The 22784-nt window shown below is 39.3% G+C and overlaps 1 protein-coding gene across 1 annotated transcript in view; it reads right to left on the bottom strand.

The window, feature by feature from the left end:
- Positions 1-1364: 1364 nt before the first annotated feature.
- Positions 1365-22784, bottom strand: part of asz1 (ankyrin repeat, SAM and basic leucine zipper domain containing 1) — a 103796-nt gene continuing 82376 nt past the window's right edge. Inside the window, 1 exon segment of the mRNA XM_030135642.1 lies at positions 1365-1526. Coding sequence (XP_029991502.1) covers positions 1365-1526 — 162 coding nt within the window.

The following is a 22784-nucleotide window of genomic DNA, read 5'->3' as shown; positions in this document are numbered from 1 at the left end:
GAGGTCAACTGTTGGTGTATTTCTCAAAGCAGGTATGACTTAAAAACTGCTTAAGTCAATATCTAAGTCATAGCAATCAACACGTTAAAAGTTTTCACTTGTTGATAGAGGACTTATCTTAGAGATCTGATCTTAACATAGTAAGGCCAATTCCACATCTGAGATTAGAATTACTCCACCACATGAATTATGTGAACATGTAAAAAATACACATTTTCTCGATCTTGTGCTGACACCTTTTATTGCATTTTCAAAATCTGAATATAATATGAGCTAGCTTGATACAATGTACTGCTATATATTTTCCCACTGTAGGAACCAACATCAACCACCATCATGGTTGGGCTGAAACCTATTCAGAAATATCTGAATGAAATTATTCACCTGGTCATCACTAACATCCCCTAAACTGGGAGGAAAAAAACTGAAGGTGTGTAGCACAATCATTGTTGACCAGTGTTATCTGAGGTTTGAAGGGGAATTGAAAAGCATCAAATAACAGTTTCATCCACTGTTAGCACAGTGCAGATGATGGGAAGCAAAGGTTTTAGTTACAGACAAATCTGGTAACCACAGCTGAGATATAAGAACTGAAGTTGAACACCAGCTGTGCACCTGGCTGTTCTATTTTTTGCTGCTTTCTGGAGGATTTTTTTCAACTTAAAGTAACAAAGCTATGCTGATTATTTTTTACTTAACACAGACATGAAACAAATACTGAAATCACCATCTTGACACCAAGGGTTTTGAAAGGAACAGTTTAACATTTTCAAAAGTTTTAAGAAACTCTGTTTCTGTCAGGTCCCAAGTGTAAGATTTAGGATGACCATGTGCCATTTATATGTACAGAGGTCCTCTATGTTTCTACTGGACTTCTTTTTTCCATGCATTCAGCATTCAGGTGCATAAATCATTGCCTATTATGTCAGAGTGTTGACCACAGTTAATATTCCTTGAACTACAAACCCCAAAAATGATAAAACAAGCAGTATTTATAATGAGTACGTGAGGGAACAATCTGCACCACCAGGTGTCACTAAATATTACACACTAATCCTTTAAATTATATCCTGCTTTTTAAGGCTGTGAAAACAGGAAATAACAACCTTACTTCAGCCTGAGTTTGATCTCAGAAGAAAATAATTTTTATATTCTCCTAAACCTTTAAAAAATTACAGAAATAAAACCTAATGTGAAAGATAGGCTGCAACAAACCAGACAACTGAAGACTCAGCAGCAAAACAGCAGCAAAACTAAAAATGGCTTGTCTTATGTTAATTCTTGCCCATTACAACTTTTCACAAACAGTTGTGACAAATTAAATATTAACCTGAAGTCACTGACTGACACAAGCTGTCCAGTGTTTAATAGACACTCCTGTACAACTGCAGGTAAACCTTTCTGCTGAGCAGTAGTAGGATGCCAGTTCCGAGCACACTCAGTGCAACTCTTCTCAGGATTCGCATCTTCCCGTTGCAGTGGGAAACAGGTTGTTCAAGGTGAAAGCAGTCTTCGGCCTGGTCCACCTGGACAGGATGAGAAAATAAATGTCAACTCATGTAGGACGTACCGGGGCTGTGGGTCATTATAACTGTTCAAGTCTGGATTACAGAGATTTAGTGAAACAGTTCCACAGGATATGAGTAGATTTATATTTTACAAATCTACAAAAGTCACCTTTAAAAGTCAATATCACTGAGTTTATTGTAGATTTAGAATATTTCACCACTTCACGTTACTTACAAAGCCACTAGACTCACAGCAGGTTCTGAGGAGTCACTTTCTCCATCAGTTAGTTTGTCTTATTATTAAATGTAAGCCATTTAACATGTTCATTGAAACATTTAACATAGGAGTGGCCGATTAATTAAGATCTGACCTAAATGGAAAAGGCTCTGTGAGGTAAAATGATTATTTTTCTTCAAGTGACTTTGGACAGATCTTCCAAGCCTATCATAAACACTGTCTGATGACAGGTAAAAGGGCTAAAACAGCGAAAATATTCTAGATGGAGCATGCACAATAAGAACTGAACTAGGGAAGCGTGCTCCCTGGTTCAGTTCTCATACTCACCAATTAAAGTAGCATACCCAAAAACTTGAGAGAAAGTGGTGTTCTACTAAATTAACAGAACACCTTTCAGCCTGGCGGGACAGTCTAAATAAATACAGGAAGGCACTTCATTCTGCGAGAACAGCCTATTATTCATCATTAATAGAGGAAAACAAGAGCAATCACAGGTTTCTGTGCAATACTGTAGCCAGACTGACAAAGAACCATAGTGCATATGAGCCTAGTATTCCTGCTACCCTCCACAGCAACAATTTAATGAACTTCTTCAATAATAAGATCTTGTTCATCAGAGATCAAATTAATGGTCTCTGATCCTCTACAAACTATAGTCCACCCTTAAATCCTTCAGACCCAGAAACCACAAAGTTGACTATTGAGCCATCTGGTTTTATGGATTGCTTTTCTCCCATAGAGATCAGTCAGCTAACTTCAATAGTCTCTTCATCTAAATCATCTACCTGTCTCTTAGACCCAGTTCCAACAAAGCTCATCAAAGATGCTTTACCTTTACTTAGCAGCCACCTCCTTGATATGATTAACCTGTCATTTTCAAAAGGCTATGTACCACAGTCCTTTAAAGTAGCTGTAATCAAACCTCTCCTTAAAAAACCCAGCCTCGACCCTGCAGTTTTAGCTAACTATAGACCCATATTGAACCTTCGAAAGGTTCTGGAGAAAATAGTAGTCAATCAGTTATGTGACTTCCTTCAAGCCAACAGTCTATTTGAGAACTTCCAGTCAGGTTTTAGGGAACATCATAGTACAGAAACAGCACTGGTCAAAGTTACCAATGACCTTCTCACTGCTTCAGATAAGGGTCTCGTTTCTATACTGGTTTTATTAGACCTTAGTGCAGCTTTTGACACTGTCGACTATCACATCCTTCTGCAACGTCTGGAACAATCAATTGGTATCAAAGGATCGGCATTAATGTGGTTCAAATCCTTTCTAACAGAACGTTCTCACTTTGTTAACATTAATAATGAATCCTCTCAGTGCACTACAGTTAGTTATGGAGTACCTCAAGGCTCGGTTCTTGGACCAATACTGTTTATCCAATACATGCTTCCTTTAGGTAACTTCATAAGAAAACATTCCATCAACTTTCATCGCTATGCTGATGATACCCAATTATATTTGTCCATTAAACCTGATGAAGCCAATCAACTAGCCAAACTACAGGAGTGCATTGAAGATATTAAAGATTGGATGACCAACAACTTTCTGCTGTTAAACTCAAACAAAACTGAAGTCACTGTGTTTGGCCCAGAAAGTGTTAGGGATGCAGTATCCAGTGAAGTAGTCACCATGGATGATGTTACCCTGGATCCCAAAACCACTGTGAGGAATCTAGGCATTATTTTTGATCAGGATCTATCATTTAACTCTCACATAAAACAGATTTCTAGAACTGCTTTCTTTCATCTGTGTAACATTAGTAAAATTAGGCATATTTTAATATAGATGAAGAAAAATTAGTCCATGCTTTTATTATATCCAGACTAGATTATTGTAACTCACTTCTCTTAGGCTGTCCCAAAAAGTCCTTAAAGACCCTTCAGCTAATCCAAAATGCTGCTGCCCGTGTACTGACTAGAACCAGTATCAGAGACCATATTTCTCCTGTGTTGGCTTCTCTACCCCTGTAAAAGCTAGGATAGACTTCAAAATACTCCTCCTCACAAAGCCCTTCATGGCCAGGCACCTACTTATCTGAAAGAGCTTTTAGTTCCATACAGTCCATCTAGAGCACTACGCTCTCAACATGCAGGCTTACTGGTGGTCCCTAGAATCTCCAAAAGTAGGACGGGGGCCAGAGCCTTCAGCTATCAAGCTCCATGATTGTGGAACCACCTCCTTGCCTCGGTCCGGGAGGCAGACACCCTCTCTATGTTTAAGAGTAGGTTAAAAACGTTCCTTTTTGACAGTTTTTGACAGTTAGGGCAGCTCAGGCGGCTCTTAGTTATGCTGCTATAGGCTTAGACTGCTGGGAGACACATCTGGATACACTGAGCTCTTCTCTGCTCCTCCTTCTCCTCTCTGACCTCCTCTCTGCTCCTCTTTCTCCCTGACCTTTTCTCTCCTAATTTTCTCCTCCCCAGTGAATACATGTTACTGACTTGACTTCTTCCCCAGAGTCTCTGTGCTTTATCGCCTCACAGGTTCTCTCAGGATCATCACAGGTTTTCCCTGGATCATCTCTGTACCTGCTGCTGTGGTCCTGCCTCTCTCCTGCCTTCATCGTCATCACTCACTTATCCATATAGTTATGATAGTGTTTATTATATAATTCCATAGATGTTCTAGTTCAGTTATCTGTGCATCAACTGCATCCATGTGTCTCCCCCTACTTCCCCCCTTCTCCCCCTCTCCCCCAGTCTCTCTCTATCACTCTCTCTTTTTATCTTCCTTTACCCTCTCTCTTTAACCCCAACTGGTCAAGGCAGATGGCCATCCTCCAGAAGTCTGGGTCTGCTCGAGGTTTCTGCCTGCTAAAGGGAAGTTTTTCCTCACCACTGTCACCAGTCACAAGTGCTTGCTCCTGGAGGATTCTGTTGGGTTTCTGTAAATTGGCTTAGAGTCTGGTTTTGACCAACTCTATATGTAAAGTGTCATGAGATAACTTTTGTTATGACTCGGCACTATATAAATAAAATTTGATTTGATTTGTTTCTCACTTTGTCACAACATATTTGGGAATAATAAGAGGCCTTTAAGGTTTATTAACATCAGACATTTATGATCAGAAATGTTCCAGTTGCAGCTCAGTGGGAACTGGCAACCTGGATGCTGAAAGGCTACTGACTCTGTGATTGGAAGACAGGTGATGGGTGTCACATCAAACCAAAACACACAATGACAACATAAACATCATTTAGGGGCTGACACTTCGCTTTTCAAATGCAAATATTTTGGTTGGACTACTACTGTCAGTGATATCAGTATTTGAAATGAACAGGATTCCTTAATGTCTGGTGACAGTCAAGGCCATTTTATAATTACTTATAACATAATTCCTACATACTGGACCTTTAAGAAAATGTCCACACCTCTACTTTGATAAGTTGCACTGATTGAAAGATGAGATTACAGCTATTTAATGACACATGAACTTCAGTCTCACTACTGATCACACTGTAACAAAACTACAATATGAAACATAGAAATACTCATGAAAACAGCTCAAAAAGAATTAATTGATATGCTTTTATTCTCTGTTATGCTTTTATTCTCTGTAAGCTGACTTTAGGTGACTTGAAAGGTACCACCAAATAAAATTTATTATTATTATTATTATTATTATTATTATTATATGGGCAACCAATTTTTTTTTTTTTTTTTTCAGATGATTTATGATATGTTTTATGGCATATATGATTGGAGAAACACATTTATAATTAATGCAGTAATCAAAGCAAACAGGCTGCATTTTAAAATTTAAGTATGAAAGGTCAGTTAATATCCACAGGAAGAATCTTGATTTTGTAATTGAGTTTCAAGATTTTCAGAAAGAAAAACCTTGATAAATTACATTAATTCAATATATGGCCCAGCCTTATATTCAAAATAGACACTTGGAAATATTTAGAAATATCTGGAAATATTTAGCTGCAACAATGACACCTACAATATCCTTTCAGTTAAGTATTCATATTCCTTTTTAGTTTGCATTTTGTATTCCTTTTAATTAATTAATTAATTTGCTTATCAATTAGTTTTATTAGCTTTTAGGTCCCTTCCTCTCTCTATTGCTGCAATATGATGTCATGTCATCAGTTTTTCTTTTACTGCACTTTTAACAGGATTTAGTGTTAATTCTGCCGTTTGTATTATTTAAATTAGGTATTTCTATTTGTTGCCCATAAAATAAAGTTTTGTTTTTTCTCAAGATAAAAAACATAAAAAGCTGTAATATCCACCTGCAAAAACGTGCCATCAGCCATTACTATTCATATGAAGAGCATCAAGAGTGGTCCAGACCGACTGAACATAAAATAGTTCTGTAATTGCATTCGTAAGAGTCTTAAAAATTGCTAAAATTTACTTGTAAAAAGCAGCGGAAATCCTGTATTATTTCAAGAAGTAGCCATTGATGAGAGAAGACTGCTCTATCTGGGTTTTTTCTGATTAATTAATGGAAATCCTGTCTCAGGTCTGTCCTAGTTTAAAGGTGGGGTAAGAGATCCTAGAAAAATCGTTCGAGCAAGCTACATTTTGAAAATACACAATTCCAAAGTCCAAACTACTTTCTTCAGACCCCGCACTGCGCATCAATTCACCTGAATTGATAGATATATCACCATTCAATCATTTCGATGGGCTGGTTAAAATGATTGGATGGTGTTTTTTCAGTCCTGTCCATTCTACAGGTGACTAACATTTTTTATTTTGTCTTAGAGCATCTAATTAATTGGTTGTAATCGGGGTTTGAAGGGGATTTTAAGCAATATAGTAAAAAAAGCTCCAGGGAAACATCTCCTATCCTACCTTTAAGCCTGACTGGATTGGAATTTTTGCCTCAATTACTGGTGGATGAAAATCAGAGACCAGCCCATTGTGGGTGGGTTGGGGGCATGTTCGTTCCGATGGCTGAATGACTCACAAACCTGAGCCACCAAAACTTCCTGTGCCAAATCCTCATGGATTTATTGGTCAGGACTCAGATCTTGGTCATGGTCTTGTCACAGAGGAGTAATTCAGTTGGTGAAATGTCCCATCAGAGGGTGACACAGTGTCCCATCCAATCCTGTCATGTGGGAAAGTTGGTAAATAAAACATCTTCAGATATATCTGACAGCCAGCACTCCCACCCTCCTCCCTCACCTCCTGCTTAGCTGAAACAAAATCCTGATTCACCCAAAATCCAAAATGTCCTAAAACTGAACTGTGACAAAACAGAAATCCTCCTTTTTGAAACCAAATCCACTATATCTAAAGCTGACACTTTCCCTCTCACATTTGACAGCTCCTCACCCCGCCCCCCCCTTTTCACTCCTCTAATGATCACATAAATCCCTCAGGCCATTGGTGTAAATACATTCATTTTATATTTCTACAATCTAATGCAGTGTCATCTTTGGCAGAACTTCAAGCTCTTGATTCTGAACAGTATAACAATCATTTTTAGTTCATTATTTAAACATTTGACAGTAGCAATCTTACATACAGAACCTTTAAAGGCTGTCATGTGTAGTTCAGATTTATGTATTTATTGTTTTAGACCTGCATGTGTTTTCATTGTCAAATATATTCTGAGTCACAGGATATCAGCAGCTTAATCACTTCACTTTTTCTAGCTCAAGACTACGTTTATTACAGTATGTTCTACATTATAGACCCACTGAACTCCAATTTTGCATCATTACAGCATCTTTTTCTTTTGACTCACAAAACCACAGCGAAACTTTCCTTCTGCTTAAATCTTCATGTCTATGAACACTTCAATTATAAATTTAGGTCATTTTTTTATATTCTAAAGTATAAATACTACAAATTGCCCCTTTAAGAAATTTCTTACAGAAATCACTGATCGATTAATCTACTAGTCCTTCATTCAGTTGGATCATAAGCAAAGAACTAAAGTGTAGTTTATAGTGCTGAAAGTCAAAACATCATAAAGACATGAATTAAAAACAATTCAATAATTAAAACATGAATATAACCGAGGATCACTATAAAGCTAAATAAAAATATCTGCAGAGGTTTAATATATTATAATGACCTAGATTCTTTTTCTTTTGAAACATTCCAGCCTCAAAATCTTAACAAAAAAAGACAGTGCTATGATTGAACCACCAGCATTGTCAGACACATTTTTTTCAGGCAGTGATGCATGTAAACCAGTTTTATCAGGTGTTTTGGGGCAGCAGTACTCCACGGTTCATTTGTTTGTGCTGTGGGGGATTACAGCTGGCACTCCTGCATTAAGTGTTGCAAGGTTGCTGAGTCCTACACCAGGGAAATTTGAAATAGATTCAGCAGATCCAACCATCACCTGAGGCTCATGGGGACTTGACAAACTATAGCACCCCCACCCCCAATACAATGGTGGGGGAAACACTGATATACAGTCGTCCTCAAAATTATTCATACCCCTGCCATTTTTTGTAACTTTTTGTTTTTGTGATGAAATGAATGAGTTTTGTCAAGTTTGTTTGTGACTTATATGTGATACACAAGTGAGGAAATAAGAACAAATGATACTTGGAGAAATACTTTATTTCAGGAGTATTTTATTAGAGGATTTCTAAAAAACGCCATGTTCAAAATTATTCATACCCTAGGTTTATTAAGTCCAAAGTCTTTTCTTAATAGTCAATAGAGTAGCCTTTTTTCTTGATAATGGTTCCTGTAAGTGTCCACAGGTTCTCTTCTGTCTCCTGTGGGGTTTTGGTCCACTCTTCCAGGACCAAAGCCTCTAGCTGGGTCCGGTTGGATGGTTTCCTACTCATCACGCTAGTCTTTGGCTCCCTCCACAGATTCTCTATATGATTTAGGTCAGAGCTTTGACTGGGTCATGTCCTTGAACCACTACTGCACTACCTTGATGGTATGCTTGGGGTCAGTGTCCTGCTGGGACGTCCAGTCAGGACCAATCTAGAGTTTCTCAGCAGACACTTCCACATTTTCATCCAGGATGTTGATATAATCCTCCTTTGTCATGATGCCCTGTATCTTGATGAGGTTCTTGGTGCCACTAGCAGAAAAGCAACCCCATAGCATTATGTTGCCACCACCATGCTTGATGGTTGGGGCTGTGTTCAGCTTGCGTTCTTCTCCTTGCTTCCTTCAGATGCAGTCAACATCCATGTGGCCAAACAACTCCATCTTTGTTTCATCAAATCACTGGATTGATGACCAAAAGCTTGGATCTTGGTTAAGAAGAGCTCTAGGAAATGCCAGATGAGCCTCCTGATGTTTCATCCTGAGTCATGCCATCTTCCTGTGTCTGCATCCATGGAGAACTCCTTTGTGCAATACTGGCTGGATGGTTGTCTGTGATACCTTCATACCTCGGTTATTTTGGTGACAACATAATGCTATGGTTATAACCTATAATGCTAGGATGCTTCTCTGCTAGTGGCACTGGAAACCTCATGAAGTTACAAGGCATCATGAATTTAACATAATTATATCAACGTCCTGGATGACAGCGTGAAAGTGCTGAGAAACTCTAGACTGGTCCTGATTGGATGTCCCAGCAGGACACTGACCCCAAGCATACCACCAAGGTAGTGCAGTAGTGGTTCAAGGACATGACCCAGTCAAAGTCCTAACCTAAATCAGAATCTGATTCTAGAGAATCTGTGGAGGGAGCCAAAGACTAGCGTGATGAGTAGGAAACCATCCAACCGGACCCAGCTGGAGGCTTTGGTCCAGGAAGAGTGGACTAAAACCCCACAGGAGACAGAAGAGAACTTATGGACACTTACAGGAACCATTATCAAGAAAAAAGTCTATTGACTATTAAGATAAGACTTTGGACTTAATAAACCTAGGGTATGAATAATTTTGAACATGGCGTTTTTTAGAAATCCTCTAATAAAATACTCCTGAAATAAAGTATTTCTCCAAGTATCATTTGTTCTTATTTCCTCACTTGTGTATCACATATAAGTCACACACAAACTTGACAAAACTCATTCATTTCATCACAAAAACAAAAAGTTACAAAAAATGGCAGGGGTATGAATAATTTTGAGGACGACTGTATGTGTGTGAGCTACATTGAATTGCATTGATGGTTCGGAAGTTGAAATGGTAGGCCTTTAAACCTTTTCTTGGCATTAATACTCTCAATGGACAGAAGAAAGTGTGTTCAGTGTTTAAAAGGTGCAATTAAAAACTAAAGGACAGCACTGTAAATACAGTATATCCTTTGTGTTAATGCTGTTATTGTTGTTTGAGTTTATTCACACTTTTCTTTGACTTTCAGTGTGCAGAGTTTAGGACTGTTCTCATATCCATCACAATCCACGGAAGGCAAAAATGTCTGTTTTCACAAAAAATCTAATTAAAGCCTTATTGACACTTGTGCAGACATTTAGCAAAAATAAATATTTTTCTCTATGTTTGGGCCTCTTGTAACCCAAACACACATAAATGGACAAGAATTTTTCTTTCCAAAGAGTAGATTTCCTTAACTCTGGTTTCTGTGTACAGTGGATATAAAAAGTTAAAATTCCAGGTTTTTGTGATGTAAAAAAATAGACCAAGATAAATGTGTCACAAAGGTGGTAAAATTAGTGGACTCAAATGCACAGTGCTGAAGGGAACACAGGTTTATTAACGACACAACTCAAATATAAACAAGAGATTAACAAAAACCTGGGTATGTAGTCAGAGTCCGTAGGACTGAGCTGAACGTCCGGGTTATGGAGCAGGTGAAGAAGGCAATGGACCAGCGCCGCATGACTGCGGAACCAAGCCTTAAATAGGCTTAATTTGTAATGCGCCGCAGCCGTGCAGCACACTACAGGTGAGTCTGATGGCGAATGAAGTGGAGAGGGAGAAGCCAGCAGTAACACCGGCGCAGACCGTGACAAAATCATTTCAAAACATTTTCCACCATTAATGTAACCTATAACCTCTACAACTCAAATGAAAAACAAAGTGAAATCTTTTAGGGAGGGGAAGTAAAAATAAACAACTGAGACAATGTGGTTGCACAAGTGTGCACACCCTCTTATAACCGGGGATGTGGCTGTGTTCAGAATTGACCAATCACATTTAAACTCATGTTACATGGCAGTCAGCACACACCTGCCACCATTTTAAGTGCCTCTGATTAACCCGAAACAAAGTTGGACTGTTTTAATAGGCTTTTTTTTTGCCATTTTTGTAGTCACATTTAAAAGTACAAGCCATGCTCCACAGAGAGCTTCAAAAGCATCAGTGGGATCTCATGGTTCAAAGATATCAGTCAGGAGAAGTGTACAAAAGAATTTCCAAGGCATTAAATACACCATGGAACACAGTGAAGACAGTCATCAAGTGGAGAAAATATGGCACAACAGTGACATTACCAAGAACTGGACATCTAGTGGTGCCATGATTAGTCAAGAGAGTCCCTCCACAACCCCACCCTCCACCCCTACCACCCCCCGGTCCATGGATCTGTGCGTAACTCATTCATCCTTACATTCACCCCCCCCTTCCTGCGGATCCATGCATACCTTATTCATTCTTACATTCACCCCCCCCCCCCGACTGAAAGAGATATGACACCATATTTGCACCAAATATATTTGCACTGTTAAGCAAATACTCACTGGAAATCACTTTGCACTGGAAATGTTAAGGGCCTAGCGCATTAATATTTTGTTTTATATTGTTATAGCTAGCCATTTGCTTAAATAACTTTTTTTTGGAATGTGGAAAACATCCCACTTTGTAATTTTTTGTTTGGTAATATTTAAGATATTTATAGTGTTTAAATTTGTCATGGTACAGGTCACATTTTGTGTTGTGGCCCAAAAAAAACCATAACAAAATAATAAAGTCTTGATTTTTTCAAAAATTGGTTGTTTAGATTAGTCGATTAATCGAAAAATTAGTCGAAGGATAAATCATTAGAAAATTTGTCGTTAGTGGCAGCACTATGAACATCCCTCCAAAACTGATGAGAAGAAAACTGGTCAGGGTGGCTGTCAAGAGGCTGACAGCAACACTGACGGAGAGCCAACAATTTCTAGCAAATACTTGCGATATAGAACATAAGACAACAATCTCACGTCTGGGCTATAGGGTTGGGTAGCAAGACAAAAGCCTTATCTTATGAAGAAAAGCACCGGAGCCCAAGGTTATAATAGTTTGGATTTTTAATTATAGTTTAGTTTTATTTAGTTTTGACTTTTTTTTTTCTAATTAAGTTAGTTTTAATTAGTTTTTAGAGCATGTTTGCTAGTTTTTATTAGTTATTGTTTTTTTCTGAATGCTTAGTTTTAGTTTAGTTTAGTTTTAGTATTATTTTTAGTTATTTCATATATTTTATCTTCCTCACCATCCTATTCAAAGAAATTAGTGAGGTGCGAATCAGCAGGTTACTCTGGACACTTTATTTGGGGGTCGTGTTAGGGCTGCTCATTGACTGAGCAGAGACACAAACACATGTACATTATGATGTATAAATTCCCTATAGCGGGTTGAGGGTGTGTGTGTGATCCATACACAACATCACTAACGTGAAAACAATGCAAAGATGTGCAAAGTGTGAGAGGAGATGCACAAAGCAGCCAGCAGTTAAACCAGATGGAAACATATATAACCCAGCTAACCAGCAGTTAAACCGCATAGAGACATACATAAACATATATAACCCAGTTCATCATCAGTAAACCACAACTTAGCGTTTATCTCATCTCTTAATCATCTACAGTTCCATTATTAGCCAACTTTGCTTCATTTCAGTTCAGCTAGCTGTAGCTAGTAACATCAAATGTTTTTTTTTTACATTACAACAGGTTCCATACCTCTGTAATTGGATTAGTTTTCATCCTCCTCTTTTCTCCTCTTCTAAACTGTGCAGTTAAGGGCTTGGAAGGCCTTTTCATGGTGATAAATTCTCCAGTCTTCACCTGGATGCTAGTTCAACACTGACTGTCCTTTAGCCCCACTCTGTCTCTGTCACTCACGCGCACACACAGTGAGTGCAAAAAAAAAAAAAAAACCCGACCCATGCATCACTAAAGTAAATTCCAGACAGGACTCTTCTGCTTTGTCCCAGCTTTAGTCTGTATGTTCCAGGTAGCGTGGGGACCAGAAGACGACTGGAAACCACCAGTGACCAGATATGACAGACTGTGAAGTGTTGTATGGTGCCACTAGCTAAAACTGCTGGAGTGAAATAAATCAATTTGATATCAATCCGACATTGACAAAGACGAAAACGAAGGGAATTTTATATATAATTTTTATACATTTTAGTTAGTTTTGTAAGCTCACAATACAGTTTCAGTTAGTTATTGTTTTTTCTTTTAATTAGAGTTTTTATTTATTTCAGGTAACGAAAATGTTTTTTCAATTTTAGTTTTCGTCATTTCGTTTGTTTTCGTTAACGATTATAACCTTGCCGGAGCCCGCTTAATTTTTTAAAAACACATTTGAAATCAAGGTTGAAATTTTTGACCATAATTCCAAAAAGACCATCATGCCTACAGTGAGGCATGGTGGTGGCAGCATCATACTTTGGAGCCGTTCTTCTTTAGCTGGAACTAGGGACTTAGTCAAGGTGGAGGGAATTCTGAACAGTTCCAAATACCAATCAGTATTAGCAAAAAAACCTTCAGGCTTCTGCTAGAAAGATGAAGACGAACTTCATCTTTCAGCACAACAGTGATCCAAAGCCCACATCCAAATCAACAAAAGACTAGCTTCAGCAGAAGAAGATGAAGGTTTTGGAATGGCCCAGCCGGAGTCCAGACCTGAGTCCGATCGAACAGTCCGACAGATTTGGAGCATTTTTATAAAGAAGAGTGGGCAAATATGACCACATCAAGATGTGCCACGCTGATAGACTCCTACCCAAAAAGATTGAGAGCAGTAATAAAAGCCAAAGGTATTATTGAGGGTGTGCATATTAATGCAACCAGATTGGAAGTTTTTTTTTTCTTCCTTAAAAGATTTCAGTTTGTTTTTCAATTGAGTTGTACAGGTTACAGGATTCATTAATGGTGGAAAAAGTCTTGAAATGATTTATCTTGGTCTCATTATTTAACATCACAAAAACCTGGCATTTGAACAGGGGTGTGGAGACTTTTTATATCCACTGTATCTGTGTGTTCAGGGAAAATGGACATTTTGGAAAACGATGGCATCACATGCCATTTTGTTTATGTCTGTAATTGCTTTGTGTAATCTAAAGGTACTTCCTGTTTCGACAGACTTCCAAATAGAAGCACTTCCTGAAATTACTTAAATTCCATGAATTTGTCTTAATAATTATCAGCTTTGACTCTTTTACTATTAACAATCAACTAAAATATCTGAAAATACATAAATAATGCATCCTTTTTGTCAGGCAGTCTGGCAAGGTCGGTGACACGAGTCTGGTTGGTGTGTTCTGTGCGATTGGCCATCGTTAATGCTGTTGCCAGTCTTTTCGGACAATTTAACATGTGAAATCAGCCACTACCCGTTGTTCAGTTGGACCAATCTGATTGGTGGAGGGATAGCCCTTGACTAATGAATCAGTGAACGAGAAGTTTCCATGTAAATACAGCTATGCCAAGGTACTTCAAAATATTATTGTCTTCTATATTAGGCCATTCACTGCTCATATCATATCTGAATGAGTGCCAGTCAGTGTTGCCTATGGACTTCATTCATTCCATGAAGTGAACACTGTTAGCATTGTTAGCATAGTGTGACTTCACTTTAATTTTTGACTGCAACATCTTTCTTCTTCTACAAGAAGCCCGAGAGCTGACAAAACCAGTATCTTCTTATTACTAGCCATCCATTCAACAAGTACAGCTACAACCCATCTTGACTACTGCTGACAAAAATGACTGACAACAGCGAGCTGTATTTTTGTGTAGAGAGATGTTCCATCATTTTGCGGTTTTACGTCTTGCACAAGCGCAAAACATGCGCTGAAGTCAGTTTTTGACCACGTCTGGGAGACAGGAGCCAACTGATCAGTCAGGCTACCTTTCTGGTGACAGTCGGCAGTCAGGTTGGTGTGTCTTTGCCTTCAGAGAGGCAAGGCAAGGCAAGGCAGATTTATACACAGGGCAATTCACAGTGCTTTACAAAAATGGAAAAGAGACAGATTAAAAACACACAATTATAATTAAAACATAATCAATAAAAAATAAACAATAATCAAAACAACAAAGTAAAAGGTCAGAGTGCAGATAGAACCCTTTCAGTTGTTATATGCACAGTTGAACAGAGCTGTTTTCAGCCTGGACTTAAACATTGTCAGAGTAGAGGCCTGTCTCACGTCATCAGGAAGACTGTTACAGAGTTTAGCTGCATAGAACTGAAACGCAGCTTCACCCTGTTTAGTCATTACTCTGGGCACCAGCAAAAGACCAGTCCCTGAGGTTCTCAGGGTCGAGATGGTTTATATGGGACCAACATGTCACAGATGTACTTTGGTGCTAGACCATTGAGAGACTTATAAACGAGCAGAGCTGTTTTAAAGTCTATTCTCTGAGCGACAGGAAACCAGTGCAGAGATCTGAGCACAGGACTGATATGGTCGTACTTCCTGGTTCTACTCAGGACTCGAGCAGCAGTGTTCTGGATGTACTGCAGCTATCATACAGCTCATTTAGAGAGTCTAGTGAGAAGGCCGTTACAGTAGTCTAACCTGCTAGAGATAAATGCATGGATAAGTCTCTCTAAGTCTGGTTTAGACAGTAAACCTTTGATTCTGGCAATGTTTTTGAGATGGTAAAAGGCTGATGATGTAATTGATTTAATGTGGCTGTTTAAGTTTAGGTCTGAGTCCATTATTACCCCTAGATTTCTAACCTGGTTTTTAGCTTTTAGAGTAACAGATTCCAGATGGCTGATGACACTTTCTCTGGGTTTTTGTGGGCCAAAGACAATGACTTCAGTCTTGTCTGAATTTAGCAAGAGAAAGTTGTTTTGCATCCACACAGTGATCTGTTGGAGGCAGTCACAGAGTGAGTCCACAGGCCCATGTTCACCAACTGTCAGTGAGATGTAAATCTGAGTGTCGTCTCCATAGTTGTGGTAGGACACGTTATTACTGTGTATTAACTGGCCCAGGGGCAACAAGTAAAGACTGAACAAGAGGGGTCCCAGGATGGACCCCTGGGGGACCCCACAGGTCACTGCCATTTGGTCTGACACATCGTTTCCAATTTGAACAAAATACTTCCCGTCCTCAAGGTAGGACTTGAACCATTTCAGGGCAGGACCAGAGATGCCTACCCGGTCCTCTAACCTCTGTAACAGAATCACGTGATCAACTGTATCGAATGCAGCACTCAGATCCAGCAGGACTAAGACTGTTACTTTACCTTTGTCTGTGTTCAGACGGATGTCATTTGTCACTTTGATCAGAGCAGTCTCAGTGCTGTGATGGGGCCTGAAACCTGACTGGAAATCATCAAAGCAGTTCAATAGAAGAAAGTTAGAGAGCTGTTGGTAAACAACTCTCTCAAGGACTTTACCTAAAAATGGCAGATTTGATATGGGCCAATAGTTGTTCAGTACTGCTGCATCAAGACTACTCTTCTTTAGGAGAGGCCTAATGACAGCAGTTTTCAAGGCCCTGGGAAATGTTCCAGATTGTAATGAAATATTAACTAAGTGAGTGAGCTGGGGTAGCAAACTGCTCAGCACAGATTTCAGAAATCTAGTGGGCAACTCGTCGAGGCAACATGTGGCTGAACTCAGACTAGAGATGATCTCTTGGACTATTTTGTCAGTGACAGGTGTGAAATGCGTCAGCTCTATGTGTCTGGAAGGCTGCAGTTGTAACTGCGTTGTGGGATTAATTGAGTGTTTAATGCCCTGAACCTTGTCATTAAAGAACGTTGCAAACTCATTGCACTTCAATGTGGAAACTATTTCTGAAGGCAATGGAGCAGGAGGGTTTGTTAACCTATTTATAGTTGCAAACAGGACACGAGAGTTGTTACTGCACTTGGTAATCATTTCTGAAAAATACCTCTCCCTTGTTCTACGCAAAATCTGGTTGAATGCACACAACTGTTCTTTGTAAATCTCATAATGAACCTGAAGCTTAGACTTGCACCATTTCTGTTCGGCCCTCCGGCACTCCTTCTAGAGAGATAGGTAAGGTGCATCCCGTTACTTACAGAGAACTCCCGCCACCCTGATCTTACAAACTACCTCACCCCCACCCCCATCCGTGTGCACCTCACAATTTCACTCTGCATATTAGCAAACTTTTACTGCACTGTACATTATAGAGTTAAAGTTGGAATGCACTTACAGGGAATGGTTAGCTTGCTAACATTAGCTTGTGTGTTGGGTTTCTCATAATTAAGAATGATGATGGTGGCCATATTTCTCTCTTAACTGTGTGTCACATAATTAAAATATACAGGAGGCTTTGCCAGTTTACTGCACATGTAAATGTGAATAATTTTAAAGGTGTAAGAATTAACAAAGATAAAATAGGCAAATAAGCAAAACTACTGGCAAAAAAAGATCTGTTTAAAAAAACAAAACATTTATAGGTCAAAACTAAAAATGTGAAGAAAGAACACAATTGTAGCTGCCTTGATAAATAACAAACCTTGCATGAGACCAGTGTTAACTCAGCAAAATTAAAACTGTTGTGTACTGAATGACTGAGCCTTTTAAAATAAAATAGGACCAATGGCCCTGTAGCTTACCGGCCAAATTAAAAGCTTTGGGAAATGTATCCAGATGCCATTTATTATCACCCAGTTATGTGTATTTATTATATTTCAGAAATAGCCCATGTTTTGGTCATATTCCAATCAGATCTGTAAAAAAATTCAAATTCCAACTTGATATCATTGGTACTTACTGATTTATTGGATCAATCCACTTCCTATCTGTTATAATGCGAAAATTTTTCAAAGTCGCACCAAATCCAGAATCAGATCCGGATGGAAAAAATTTCAATACCTTGTGTTGACATCATCATAAAGAAGCTGTATACCAAGTTTGAAGTCAATCAGAACTGTAGTTTCAGAGAAGAAGATGATTGAATTTTTTTCCCCATAAGAGCCCATGTTAAATTTTGCATAAGTTCCTGGATCCAGAAGAAGATCTTGATCAGCATGTGGACATTATGTTTTGGTCATCTCCCCATCGGGGCTGTAGTGTTGAAATTTCAACTTGATATCATTGATATTTACTGATTTATTGGCTCAATCCACTTCCTATCTCTTATAATGGGGAAATTTTTCAAAGTCGCACCAAATGCAGAATCAGATCCGGATCAAAATAATTTCAATACCTTGTGTTGACATCATCATAAAAAAGCTGTATACCAAGTTTGAAGTCAATCAGAACTGTAGTTTCGGAGAAGAAGACGATTAAAATTTTTTCCCCATAAGAGCCCATGTTAAATTTTGCATAAGTTCCCAGATCCAGGAGAAGATCTTGATCAGCATGTGGCCATTATGTTTTGGTCATCTCCCCATCAGGGCTGGACTGTAGAAATTTGAACTTGATATCATTTATATTTACTGAGTTATTGCATCGATCCATTTCCTATCTCTTATAATGGGGAAATTTTTCAAAGTCACACCAAATCCAGAATCAGATCCGGATCCAAATAATTTCACTAACTTTTGTTGACATCATCATAAAGAAGTTGTATACCAAGTTTGAAGTCAATTGGAGTCGTAGTTTTGGAGAAGAAGACGATTGAAAATTCTTTAACGGACGACAGACGACGACAACGACGGACGCCACATGACGACAATAGCTTATGGTCTGTCGGCCGGTAAGCTAAAAACTGAATGCTGTTCCATTCCTCTCATCCACGCGCTCATATCTATTAGGCGCGCACCCACACACACCCCCGCTGCTATGTGTGTCACCAGTTCACTGGCTCTGATCCCATAGGGTTCTCATTCATTCATCTCTCAAAGCCACACACACTTTGTCCTGAACTAATCTATATTTACCCCCGCCAAGGGGGTTATGTTTTTGCCGGCGTTGGTTTGTCTGTCTGTCTGTCCATGTGCAAGATAACTCAAAAAGTTAAGGACAGATTTGGATGAAAATTTCAGGAAATGTTGATACTGGCACAAGAAACCAATGATTAAAGTTTGGTGGTGATTGGGGGGGGGGCACTGATCTGTCTTGCCGGAGGTCTGCGCTCTCCGAGTGCTGTTCTAGTTATCCATAAATCCATAGAAAATAAAATTCAGTGAGTGGATCAGTCCTCACTCTGTAAATTCGTTTTTATCAGTGCAAAATGTCCATGGGAAAATATGATATCATTAAAGACATTGCCAGACTTGTGTTAAAAAATCTTCTTCTACAAATGTAAATAATATTTCAAAGAAAATACATGACAGAAATGAAGTGAAATGAAGCTACAAGAACACATCCTCCTTCTAACGCGGACCTTGGAGGTCCGCGTTAAAATCAGCTCTTTAACGAGGAACTGGGCAAGTGCTCACTTTTACTGAACTAGCCCAGAAACAGGATAGCACATTTTGCGTTCCGTTGGGGTTAACAAACTAACGCACGAACGCATTTTGCATTGCGCTAGTTGTTAACGAACAAAGAGTGAGCCCAGAAACTGAATAGCGCAAAATGCATTAAATAGATGTATTTTGCGTTGCACTGGGTTTAACAATTTAACGAACTAGTGCAGAAAGGAGCCCCTGGATCAAAACCGGTCATCTGGTGGTGACTTGACTGAGGCTATGTTTATGCCGCCTTTCTACTATGTGGAACGGGCTCAAATCGACTCGGCTCGACTCAATTCGGGTACCAGGTACTATTCCTGGAGACAGTTTCCATTACAGGATACTACCGACTTTAGAGTACCTGGATGTCATAGCGATGCAGCGTGTTACTTCCGTGTCATCTGCTCAGAGAGTTGATGATAAACTCGCTTGTTGCGTATTGTTTCATCAAGCTCATGCTGAATTTTTACGTTGGCCACCAAAGACTGAATCTCCTCGACCAACTATGGTGTAGTTTTGCAGGTTGTCATCATGTGAATTAACCTACTGCTATATTTACTGTAAATTTCTGCATCTTTTTTTGTAAAACGGCAGGTCACAGAGACAACTCTCTGACCAATCAGTGGTCTGCAGTGTTCACATGACACGTGTCAGAATCTGTTCCCCAGTCTTGGAACCTCGGCGGAGGTGATACAGAAAAACTAGTACCGGGTACGAGATTCCAGATCCTTTTTCGTTATGTACTGTAAACACAAAAAGGTCAAGCCGAGTCGAGTCGAGTGGTTACCCCGTAGTGGATACACAGCATCAGACAGTAAATCCTCCCACAGAGTCAGATGTACCATGTGCATACTCCACTTTGGGTCTGCATCAATTCCGCCTTGAGTATGCACGGATGTCTGCAGAGTCAAGTACACCCGACTCTGCAGGACCTTAACGATCTGAACCAAAAACACAAAAGTGGTATTGCGTTCTCACTTTTAATTCTGCGTTTAGACGTGCGGTTTGGGGGGGAGCGGACATGCAAAAGTGTGTGAAATTTCCTGTTTATCAATGTAATATGCACGCCAGGTCAGTGGCACCTGCAGCTGTACTGCTGTACGTGTGCACTTGAACGACATTTGAGAGACAGAGAGGGAGAGAGAGAGATACATATAGACATGAAACTGGGATCTGATGGAGAGCCTCGGAACTGGATCCAAGGTCTGAGGGGCTGTGCCCGGCCGTGAGCCGCCAGCCAGGGCTGTGTCGGTCTGCGGGTGGTGGGAAGTGGTATTGAGGGGGCAAAACAAAATTAAGGGGTCCCATAACTTACGGAAGTGTCGGATTGATCCTCTGATGAAATACTTTATTTTTTTTAATTTCAGGAAAAACATCAGATTGCTAAACCAAATAGACACTTTTCTATTTCCTCTCTCCTACGGGCTATAAGGGAGGCAAAGGCAAAAGCATTTTTCCTGTCTGTGGCCAATAAGAGCTCATTAATTGGTACGCCAAAAATGGCCATTTCTGGAGATGGCTTCACCTTAGTATTAAATGCATCGTTAATAGTATTACAAACGTGACCAGAGGGCACTTAGCTTTGGGCAACTCCAAAACTTATGAGTCACTCTTCTAATAATTTTTCATTGTATGTATGGTCTTGGTCTTGTCTCCATCTCAACCTGCCTTGGTCTTGGTCTTGACTTGTTCTCGACCCTTAAAAGTCTTGGTCTTGTCTTGGTCTCAGAACCCTCTGGTCTCGGAAATGTCTTGGTGTCGGATGGTGCGGTCTTGACTACAGCACTACTGGTTTGTCTGAATGTTTGGACCACTTCAGTCATTTTTGCATTGGCGTGTGGACAGATATATTTAGCAATTATTTTACATATTTCATTTCCTCTTAAATGTTTTAGTTTCATATGTCATACCATTTGTTCTTATGTCATGTTTTTTGTGATATTTTTTGTAATGTTTTTATACTTTTCAGTTAGTTCTATTTTTGTCTTATTGTGTTTTAACATAATTTTAGACTCGTTTCATCTTGTGTCTATCACATCTTGTGTGACATTGTCTTTTTCAGCCTTTTTTGTCTCGTTACATCTTTAATTTTAAAAATACAAATGACTAATTTCATGTTGTCGCACCTTTTGCCATTTTGATCTGGTTTTCTTTCGTCTCTAGTCAAATCTTTCAGTTTAGTAACAATCTGTCTTCTTTAAGCTTAATGATATCACAATGTTGTTTTACTGCATCCTTCACACCATTTTTGACTTATTGTATTGTTCTAATCATTTCATCTGTTTTTGAGTTGTTAAATTGTTTAGTTTAAAACCACAAATATCTGTCAGGTTCTTTAGTCAATAAATAAATAAACAAACAAATAAATAAATAAATTCATTTGTTTTATTATTATTATTTTTTTATTAATTTTTATTTTCCACTGCTACTTCTTCTTGTGACTTCTGGGGTCAGGCACACCTGGATTAATCAGTGTATCCAAAAATGAAAGACAGGAAATAAAGGAGTTGCCTGAAGTTCAGGAAGTAGAGGGGCTGTGCATAAAGCTCATTATCTAAATCCAGTGCTATAGTTTTTTTTTTTCTAGCCAGGTCTTATACTGCTGTTCCCAGTCACATTGAACGGAGTCTCTTGGCCACATTTCCTATTCATATACATTCCAAACTCAGCACTAGAGGGCAGCAACGAGCACCATCCTGTTCACACTACTGCTTTTCCTGTGCTTTGTTTACAGAAAGAAAATGAGTGATTGATTTCACAACAGTGGTAAATTCAGGTTATTTTGCACACCTGTAGTAGCAGCATTAACATTTTTTAATGTGACAGTACATGTTTTTGTGTTTCCATAGATAGTACAGACTTAGTGTTTGGCATTTTGTGCATGTTTCAAGGGCACTCCTCTTTAGGTCCAACTGTGCTCCACTGGTCGTCAGATTCCTGCCTGAGGAAACACGCATACCTTCACTGTGAACACACACAAGCCTCCATCCACTAACCGGGCCCCCACCACAACCCATCAGCCCATTCTCCACCCCGTGCTAAACTCTCTCACCCCGTCTCCTCCCCCTCCGCCTCATCGTCTGTGCGCTGACAGCTCAGTGTCATGGCAGTGCCGACTTATGAGCTGTGAGGATTCCGCCCTGTCAGGAAGGACTCTCTCCTTGCCAATACAAACGCAAACATACACACATGCTCAGAGTCAGGTGCACACATGCAGGAACTCCCACACAAACCTGTTGGAGCTCGCCAACATTCATACAAACCAGCAACTACTACACACACAGACTGAGGGCTATTCACACTGCTTTTAATCCTCTGCAATGGAGGGAAGAGGACAACGATGAAGAGGAGGCATTAAAGTAGAGCAGGTACAAGTTAGAGCCTGATCCATATGAGAAACAAGTGTATGTTTGTGTGCATTTACCGTACGTAAGACTCACTACTGAATGTGAAACATTTCAACATTAAGAAATCAAAACAATCCGATGCTACATTTGCAACGGAATTTTTTTTTCGTTAACTTGCACATGTTTTCCGTATTACCCAGATTTGCAGTGTGAACAGCTGTATTTGTCTACTTGATAT

The sequence above is a fragment of the Sphaeramia orbicularis genome, chromosome 6 (assembly GCF_902148855.1).
Source record: "Sphaeramia orbicularis chromosome 6, fSphaOr1.1, whole genome shotgun sequence".
NCBI classification, from domain to species: Eukaryota; Metazoa; Chordata; class Actinopteri; order Kurtiformes; family Apogonidae; genus Sphaeramia; species Sphaeramia orbicularis.
This window is presented reverse-complemented; position numbering and strand designations above follow the sequence as displayed.